Source organism: Clinocottus analis, unplaced genomic scaffold (genome assembly GCF_023055335.1).
Source record: "Clinocottus analis isolate CAN_PGR_092001 unplaced genomic scaffold, fCliAna1.0.p SCAF_9, whole genome shotgun sequence".
Classification (NCBI taxonomy): domain Eukaryota; kingdom Metazoa; phylum Chordata; class Actinopteri; order Perciformes; family Cottidae; genus Clinocottus; species Clinocottus analis.
This window is the reverse complement of record NW_027176251.1, coordinates 1,367,501-1,377,554: the sequence shown is the minus strand read 5'-3', so window position 1 is coordinate 1,377,554 and position 10,054 is coordinate 1,367,501. Positions and strand designations below refer to the sequence as shown.

The window sequence follows — 10,054 nt, the reverse complement described above, 5'->3', positions numbered from 1 at the left end:
CATCTTTGTCTCAATGTCACATCTTTGCGTTGACCTTTCGTGCACTTGCGCTGCCTCTTAAAGGTCCTTCACATTTTTTCTGAACACAACAAAAAAGTCATTGAACTTTTATTATCTCTTCTACGTGATAGTCTTCATGCTGTTAAAACAAATTCAGTTCATTTTGTGTCGCCCAAAATCACAAATACAAACTTTACAATCCGTACACATGACCTCTCTGTCCCGGGACATCACATCGGATATTAAAAACGCCCCAAATAAAGATAATAAAAACCCTTTTAGAGGAGAAAACATGAAGAAACCTTCATAGAGGAACAGAAGAGGATCCCTCTGCCCGGATGGACAGAAGCAAAAGATGTCATGTGACCAGATGATTCATGTAACACTTTTAATGAATATAATAAATTATTCATAGAATGAGTAGTATACGCATGGACCAAGATTGAAATCTGTTTATTCCATCTTGATTTAAATTCTGCCTAAAAACGTCACATTTTCTATTATTTTGTCATTAGTTCTTAATCATTATACGACCGAATATTCTCAGAATTACTAGAGAACATGACCCTCAATGCTCCCTGCAACTTATTGTACGCACGCAAGAGTTTCAGTAACACAATATTAACAATAAGAGACTTGTAGCCGACGCTGAAACACTCCTGGAGCAATGATTGATACTGAGACCTGGAACAGGAAGGAGCTGGAATGAAAACGCACCGTCCCAAGAGAGCGTTTCTACAGTTTATAGAAAAGTAATTAGTGCTGAACCGTGTGTGTGTGTGTGTGTGTGTGTGTGTGTTTCAGGGACACACAACAGTTATACAATCACATCATCTCTCCTGCACAGCTTAACCCCCAAAACCTCTGAGAGATGACTGCACCAGCCTGAGTGTGACAATATGACTGACACACACACACACACACACACACACACACACACAGGTGGAATATGTTGCTGCTTGCATTATTTTTCTTTATTTTCTTGTTTTACAAGCTTTATCTTTTTTCCATTTTATTTTAACTGGCAGTAATATTTGACAATCGGGTAAATCGGTGTGTTCGCTTCCTCGCCGAGGATTTGATGAATAGATTGATAACTCCCTTTCTTTTGTTAATTGGAGTAATCTGCTCCGCCTTTCATCTCGGTAATGACGTGTAAACAACATCCTGAAGGAGCCGGATAGTTGTCTGATTGCTTCGAGGACAACAAGGTATTTCCTTTTTTTTTTTTTTACCTTGTCTGGGAAAAAAGGATCTTTTTTGTCCAACTTCTTTCATTAGAAGTTGGACAAGAAGAAGATCCGACTTCCCTTATGAGAAGAGATTAAACAGCAGCATCTCCATGGACCACGGATGCTGCACTGGTGGGACATTGTGGGACATCTCACTGTCACTTCATCAACTTTTAATGTAAAGCTAAAGAATAGCGTAGCTTTAAAGGAAACGATGAATACATATTCTACCTAAAGAATCACCTTCAGCTTCTGTTCAGTCCTTCAAATCTCCTTTTGAAGCGTATCCCTCATTGTCTCAGTGTCATGATGTACTTTGTGACCTCGTCGTCCTGTTCCTCCATCATGTCTTCTTCTTTCCGCCGGGTCAGATAATGTCTCTTTTTCTTTATTTCTTTTCGTCTGGCTACATCCCACTTATCGTTTGCACACACCTTTTGACGATAATACCGATCATTGACGAGCTATATTCAGTGCTGTACGTCTCCTCCGAGACAGAAGGAAGGTACGCTCTGATAAGCACACGGCGTACGCTCTGCTGACCAAAATATTCTTGTCGTGACACAACGTTGCCGTGGTGTTTTCACTCAAAAGTCACAGCTTCAAACTGGAACTATTGTTATAATACTGGTTATATGTACTGGAGGGAATCAAGGGACGCACACGTAGTACACATTCATCTGTCCCTGTGCCTCTCTGCACAGGTTAACGCGAGAGAGGAGAACACAAAGGAGTGTGTGTGTGTGTGTGTGTGTGTGTGTGTGTGTGTGTGTGTGTAAGAGAGAGATGGGGGTGCATTCAGGGGTAGTGTAGGGACTTGGCAGTAGCATCCTGAAACATTCCTTTCTATCTCTCTCTCACACACACACACACACACACACACACACACACACACACACACACACACACACACACACACACACACACACACACACACACACACACACACACCCCTTCCTTGCCCCTCATCTCTTTTATCATCAGGTTCCCAGAGACTGGTACTTTGTATTTGTGTGTGTGTGTGTGTGTGTGAAAAGGAGATGTTGTGTACAGTCAGTGGGGGTGCATAGTTGTGTGATTTGAGGCCGTGTGTATCGGTCGCATGTGGGCGGTTGCTTTGGAGAGTAAGAGTTGTTAAGTGGGAGGGTCACGGCAGCGACGTCACCTCACTAACATGCTTACTATCCGCTTCTGTGTGTGTGTGTGTGTGTGTGTGTGTGTGTGTGTGTGTGTGTGTGTGTGTGTGTGTGTGTGTTGCCGAGAAGGTTACTCATCTTCTTCGCGTACATTAACAGATGATAACGGGAGGCCGAGCGAGGCGGTGACCCAGTTTATTCCTCCTGCCTTTGTCTATTATTATTATTATTATTATTATTATTATTGTGAACGTTGCATCGCGTCGTGTGAGTCGTGTGAGTTATCAGCTCAGATATTTGACACACGTTGTAAAACGAGTAAAAGGTGTTCATTTAAAGACACAACTTTAAAGACGCAGCTTTCCTGTACGCCGCCATCGCGCTGTGCTCATAGGTGAGATGTCAGAGGTGTGTGTTCTGTGTTTTTTAGCTTGCTGGGGAGTGGTCAAACAACACATACATGTAGAGATGTAGGTTTATATCTACGGTGTTATATAGATTATGTATTGCAATGTTAATAGCCTGGACACATGCTACCATGAAACTGTACAGATTAAACCCAGAAGAGGACGTTAGAAATGACCAATTCGGGGTTTCAGATTGGTCATTTCCTCTCGTCTTCTTCATCCGAGAGAAGAAGCGTTTGCAGCAGAACTTTTTCTGCTTCTTGTGGGAAAATCCACAGTCGTCATCCCGGGTTTCTCGCAGGGCCTCGTAGGTTCTTCTGGTGCTGCAGACGCCACAGAATCATCACTATCGTCACGTTTATGGCCAGCAAAGAGGATTCCCTCCTCGCTGTGATTGCTACTCCCAGGGTGCAAAGCAGTAACACGAGCGCTCGCAGCTCACACACAGATGAGGTGGGCGCCGCCGTCGAGAGAGCGCTTGATAATGAACGGGTGGTTGGGAGTATCTTGAGGGGTAATCCTCTCCTTCCCATCCCACTTGAGCGTCTCCTTCATCGTCTCTGCCTCGCTCTCGTCGCCGGCTGTCTCGTTAGCATCCTCCAGGCGCGTCTGGGAACGCAACAGTAATCAGATCTTTTTTTTCTTCTGAATTGTGAAAAGAAAATGAATGAAAGTCGCCTTTCAGCAGCTATCGACTTAACCGCCTTCGTCCAGAGAATGGAGGGTGTGTAACTTGTAGTCTTAACGAGTAATTAGTCGATTGCTGGCCCTCCTCAGTGTACTAGGAGGTTTAATGTATATACACATTCAAAGAGTAATAACTGCAGTAAAACTGTTTATTTTAATAAGAAAAGGAAGATTAAAGACTATTGTAAAAGTCAAAGAATCAGTATTTCACCTTCAGCTTTCACTGACTGAATTATGTTTTGTTGAATATATACACACACATACATACATGCTTCATATAGAGAGAGTTTGGTATATTTGTAAGCTGATAAAAAGCTGATATTATGTGACTATTAAGACAGAATCAGCTAAGACGCCGACGCAGGCCATTTTATTGTTGGGAAGTTTAATTTGGCTTTGTTACCGCTGTGTTATCTAAGCAATACTTATGCATTTATTACAAAATAATAGGATATTTAGTACATATTGTGTTCAAGCTGTATGATGCTTACATCATACTCTGTTATTACATAATGTGATGGAAGTTAATGTTGTAAATATCTTATTGATACTTTTACTTGTACCAAAAATGCTGTGTAGCCTGACTAGCTCGGTTTAGCTAGTTGTGTAGCATAAGCAGAGACATTAGGTGTTTTAGGTGAAAGCTTCAGAGCTCAGTGTGATAACTTGAGACTTGAATGAGGAAAGCGACTCACTGCGGACGCCTGCAGACCCGAGCCGAGATGAAAGGAGTGTTATTGTTATGAGATGCGTGCGGTGTGTCTCCTTGAGAGAAAGGTTTGCTCGACCTTGACTGAAAACTTTGAGTGCGCTTTTATGAAATTGGTGAAAACGAGCGGGATGAAGCCGTTTCAGACGGGTCAGCACGGTGCAAGGATTTGTGGGTGAAGCCTGACGAAGACGAAGAGGAAGAGGACGACCGTCACTGAGCAGCAGCCACTCTGAATATATCGTTTCCACCAGAGGAGCAAAGTAGCACGGAGCCAGAACGCAGCAGCAACGGCTCCTGAAGTCGCCGAGAAGGTTTTGTTAAAATGTTTAGTCATCATTTCTACCAGGCCACATTGACACGAGGAGTTCAGTGCAGTGGACTTACAGTACACTTGTTCTATTATTCTATTGTACATATGTTTCTATTTCTTGACCTGTGTTGATTGTGCAACATATGAACAACCCGCCAAGACAAATTCCTCAGATGGAAACATACATTTTAATGGTTTTGATGACTCTGTGCTCATCTCCCTCTCAACCAACATTGTGTGCAACATTGAAATAAGAACAATGCACACTGAAGAAATGGACTGAGTTGGACATGTTTTGCCTTTGCTCTGTTCTCCCTCTCTCTCTCTCTCTCTCTCTCCCATTACCTACACAATTTTATTGTCGACTCTCCAGCATGTGAAGCAGTACAGGCCGCACACTCGCATGCAAAGAAAAAAAAACGCTTTTTAGTCAAAAGACAAACAGAAACAAAAAACACTAGCCGACTATATTTGCATGTCACTGAAAGAAGTATCCACTGTGTGCACACAACTGGGCATTTATATATATATACACACACACACACACGCACAAACACATAATGGCTAATTGCTAATTCCTCTGGCTCTTGTCCCGCCCCTTCAAAATGAAAAGCTGTCCGTCTAAGTCAATACAGCCTCTCCAACTCTCTCAATGAGAAAGCTGCTAGTGAGCGTGTGTGTTGCTGCGGGCGTTCAGATTTCATCGCTGACTGTTGGTCCATTTGTGTGTGTGTGTGTTTTGTTTTTTTAGGTCTTGAATTTGGCACAGACGCGGCTCTCTGCCCGTCTCAGTGGGAAAGGTGACCTGGAGGGCTCTTTGTGTTTTTTCCTTTCACACGATGCAACAATTGCCATCTGCAGACGCGAGTCGTCCCACAGAGACTTTGACTCGATTCAATGGACCTCGGAGCAGAAGGGGAACGGGCGATAAACACAAAAGAGGTGCAGAAATTCTGCGAGTAAACAACGTCAACTGGTGAAAATATCGAGAGTTGCGTCTGTGTTTGAGGCGTAAACTCCTTATCCTCAATTACATGAACGTGTGCATCCGCGTTTGTGTGTCAGCGTCCATCCGTGTGTGTGTGTGTGTGTGTGTGTGTGTGTGTGTGTGTGAGAGAGAGAGAAAAGGATGCCAGCTCATTACTTAGGAGCCAAGTAAACAATGCCAAAGAGTTAGGATTGTGTTAAGCGCTGCCTACAACTCAATTACTCTCGAGCTCTTTGGCTGAAGACACGTGAATTCTTCCCGCTGAGCTGATCAATAAAAACGCTTTCCAAAATCAAGCTGAACTGTCACTAATAAGCAGTAAATTAGAAAAGCACCTCTCATCCTCATGGTCCAAATGACTGCACTGTTTACAGCAGGGAGCATTTCAAGTCTTAAAGTAGGAGAGGAGAGTACAACATCATCATACTAATAAAAACAAAGATCGTTAGCAGAAGAAAATTACGTTTTAATGAATTCCTCATTTCCCAGGCTTCTTCTCTTGATTTGTATTTGCTGTTGAGAAATGAATAATCAAGTGAAGACAATAAAGACAAACTCAGCGTGATGTTTTTGTTTGTTAAATACATGATTTATGTGCATCTGTTTAAGGTTAAAAACGTCTGAGTGACAGCTCAGTCGCTGCCAAAAGGCATCAGAGTCTTCTACATATCAAAGAGCTTCTCCTCACGAGAGGTCGGAGGTAAGTGCTGAACAAAAAGTGTGACAATGATTTTAGTATCAACAAAACAGAAGATGTGTATTCTAGCGAGTGGAGGGATTACAATCTAACAAATCATCTTTTCACAGTGTGAGTGAGTGTGTGTGTACATGGTCATTGGAAATGTGTGTTTGGTATGAACCCAACAAATCTGCTCGTGGAGTTTTTCTGTGCTCATAACCAAGAGCAAAATGATCCATAATAGAAGTCACACTGTTGCTACATCCTGTGATCTCTACGATTCTTCTAAATGTTAAATGTCTTCCTCTTCGTCATCTAAAGGCACGAGGAGAGACCCGGCAGCCGGCTGTAGTTCACTACAACACACGTCCTGCACCGGCTGCTGCAGAACTTAAGCAGCACTGAAGACTCCCATCATGTCTATATGGCTATAATAAAAAAAAAAGACAAATAATACTTGATGGGGGAAATTGTGGCACCTTTTGTTTGGAGTTTCAGTTTTCAAAATAGTCATATTCGTACTGGTGACAGATGGCTTTTGTCAGTGAAGCAGGCAAAGAGGATCCGTCCCTCAGAGATCATCAAATAGTTTCAGTTAATTAATCAGGCTATTAATCATGAACAGCTCTCAATCCACTCTGAAATAAAACAAAAAAAGAGAGGAAGGAGTGAGACTGCAGACCCTCTGAGGAATAGTTCAACGTTTTGGGGACTAGACCAGAAGAGAAGCGACCCTCTCATATCCGTCCATTGAATATGAGGCGAGTAGCGGGGATAGCTCATCACACAGGGAACAGCTAAGGTAATTAAATCAACCTGCTAGCACCTCTAACGATCTCTGATAAACTAGCCTATCTAGCTCATGAAGCTAAGCTAACATGAAGCTAACTGGCTGTAGCTCTTCAAACTCTCTGTGAGAAAGTGAAAAGGCATATTTTCCCCTTAAAGATGAAACTATTGCGTTAAAGTAACAGGTGTTTAACAAAGTGTCCTGCACATTACCTCGTACTATTAGGGATAAATTACACATATGCATCTTTATCGTTATCATAAACTGACGTGCAGATGTAATGCTATCTACGATGTCTGTGCAAACTGAAGTTGCACGTATTCCCATGACATATTACGCTCTTTCCGAGTGATAAAAGGAAACTTTTCTGTTTTTAAGAGTCTGAATGCTTGTGTGTGTTATAATTCATGTTAATTTGTTTGTATAATTGAAGAGATTAGAAATCAGTCAGTCAAACACTGAAGTACTTTAACTACCGGATGGTCCCACTACGCAGCGTCTCAAAAGAGTTCGCGGTGACATCCTGGATTTGCGTCGGCCGTCGCTTCGGTGCAGACTCTGCAGCCGATCGAGCCGACCGGGTCCAATGATGAACGACGCCGCCGCTAACGAGACGCTTCGAGGGACGCTAACAAAGACAAATGCATGAAGTTTTTTCCACAGTGTGTCAAGTGTTTGGTGAAGAAAAATGACGAGAGGGATTCAGAATATCCTCAATGAGCTAATGGTGAATAAATTATATCATCGGTGAATGGAAGGCAGTTTGCTATTACATTTTTTAAATTGAATTTAAAGTGAATTCATCTCAATCGTGTCCAGACCTCCTGATCCTGGACGTGACAGTAATGCCCGATCAAGTGTCCGTCTGTCTGTGAACTTCATCCCTCTCCTTGCAGGCCTTGTTTTCTTCTGTGGTTCTTCAGTCAACCCTTCAGTCCATGCAGCCCGTAAAAGGGGAGGGTTCATCCCAACAAAAAAAAAAAACGCAAACCTATCTGGGTTGGTTTCTCCAGTGTTTCCATAACTTGGAGTTTGAGGTCCGTTTCCAGACGGATGCTACATTCAACTCAGCTCGGGTACCTGACTGATGGAGTTGGACGTGGTGCACTGCTGCATGCGGGATGCAGAGAGGTGGAGCAACGAGGCGGATTTCTGTTTGTTTTTTTCAAAACGTCCCTTTCGAGAGAGGTCAGGCCACCAGACCCAGACGGTAGATCTTAGCAGAGAGGAAGGAGTGGAGGATGAAGACGATGGGCTTGGGACACGAGTGGAGGTCCAGTTGCTGGAGGGAAGAAAAGAAAAGAAAACTGAATGATGCATATGACAAAAAAAAGTAATTATGACTTATTTTTTTCTCGTCATGATTTTTTTTTTTTTGGTCATACTTTTTTTTGCTGTTGTCATAATTATGATTTTTGTGTCATAACTATTACTTTTTCTTTGTCGACTTTTTTTTTGTCGTGTTTTTTGTGGAAGCTGTATGTGGACTGTTGTTTGAGACTGATATAAACACGTCTCCGTTTTCCAAATCTCTTTTGGCTGCAGACTAAATACTTTAGTTTTCAACGTCACTACATTTTCTAATGTACAGTGAATCTCAGTGCGATGGCTTTATGAATGATGCAACACTAACGTTGTGATTTGGGGGTCAAAAAACGGTTGTAAAAAAGTGTCATAAGACGCTAATGAGAGAGCTACTAGAGCTCATCCTCCTGACGCCAACAATAACATTTCTATTAGTATTGCCCGATCATAATTAATACATTTATATTGAGTAGTGGGTGTGTGAGTACTTTCAGGTACTCTCATTGATAACCTTGGAAGTGGCCACTTAAACACCACACAGGAGGTGTTGAGTGGTGTAAACAGATTAAAACTCTCACAGTCTGTGGCCGGGAGGCTATTTTTCTAGATATTTTTTAAAGAAAAAGACCAACGTATGTGTGAAGTTCTTCATTTTATCTTGAAACCGTAACTACCCTGTGCTGCATTTGTAAACACAACATTGTATTCTGGTCTATCGAGGATGGAGAAAAATGAGAAGTCAGCGTTTTTCTCTGGTGGTTTTCTACCCATGTGCTTCAGTGAGTCTATGACCAGTTCCACACTGAACTAAATGCAGTTTTAAGGGACTGTGAAACGCAGAGTTCATATCGGACACATCAAAGACTCACAATCTCGCCCTCCTTTCCTCCAAAGTCCAGGAAGAGCATGCGCACGCCGTCGTCCGAGGACATCTTCAGCTTTTCGTACGGGTAGGACAGGAGCACCCGCGGCCCGGCGGCAGGTGTGTGAGCGCTTCTGTCCTCCACGTTTTCCCCGTCCTCCAGTTTGGGGTCAGCCAGCACAGAGAAGCCTTGCTCGTAGTGAATCACCAGCCGGCACTCCTGACTCTGGTACAGACAGCCTGGAGATTAAATAGATTAAATATGAGCCTGGAACTGATAACCTACAAGATGCTGATGGACAAATGCTCCATTTAAACAACGTGTGAATGACAGGAAGAAGAGTTAAAGTCAGAATTTGAATCACTTGACACAGACGTTATAAAATAAGTCGTTACGATGAGACTTCAAAAAGTATATTTCCATCTCCGTTAGACTGCTTACTTTAATGGAGGACGTACATTTAGTCTAATGGCGTGCTGAGTGCAGGGCCGTTCAGCATGATGTCGTATTAGTTTACTGGTTGGATGTGTGTACAAAGTGCTTTCTTCTCTATTAATATAAAAAAGATGAATCACATGGATGCAGTTTATTTTTCCAGCTAATTTCCACTTCAGCTTCTCACGTAAAACATCAATTACTTGTTTGATTAGTTTTTAATTACAGTTTGCTCAAAAGCATAACACTTGTAAAACAATAACGTCACACACTTTCACTCAAAGTCAATACATGCATAATGAATATTGACAGAAATCAATATATATATATATATATATAAATATTACTGCTTCCATAGATAATGGACAACACTTAAAACATAATGACGTTCTTCCTGCTGTTACTGTCCAGAAGGCCTTAACTTTCTCGTCTTTATATTGACACTGAGCTAAAGTAATGACACTATGATAATAATCATAATACATCTGTTGTTCGTGAAGGTTACAATTC

At 42.1% G+C, this 10,054-nt stretch overlaps 1 protein-coding gene across 1 annotated transcript in view; it reads right to left on the bottom strand.

Moving 5' to 3' along the window:
• Positions 1-8,109: 8,109 nt before the first annotated feature.
• Positions 8,110-10,054, bottom strand: part of sntb1 (syntrophin, basic 1) — a 31,433-nt gene continuing 29,488 nt past the window's right edge. Inside the window, exons 7-8 of the mRNA XM_068569542.1 lie at positions 9,116-9,348; positions 8,110-8,223 (exon numbers count right to left, since the gene is read on the bottom strand). Coding sequence (XP_068425643.1) covers positions 8,131-8,223; positions 9,116-9,348 — 326 coding nt within the window. The 3' untranslated portion in view covers positions 8,110-8,130. The remainder of the gene's footprint in view (positions 8,224-9,115; positions 9,349-10,054) is intronic.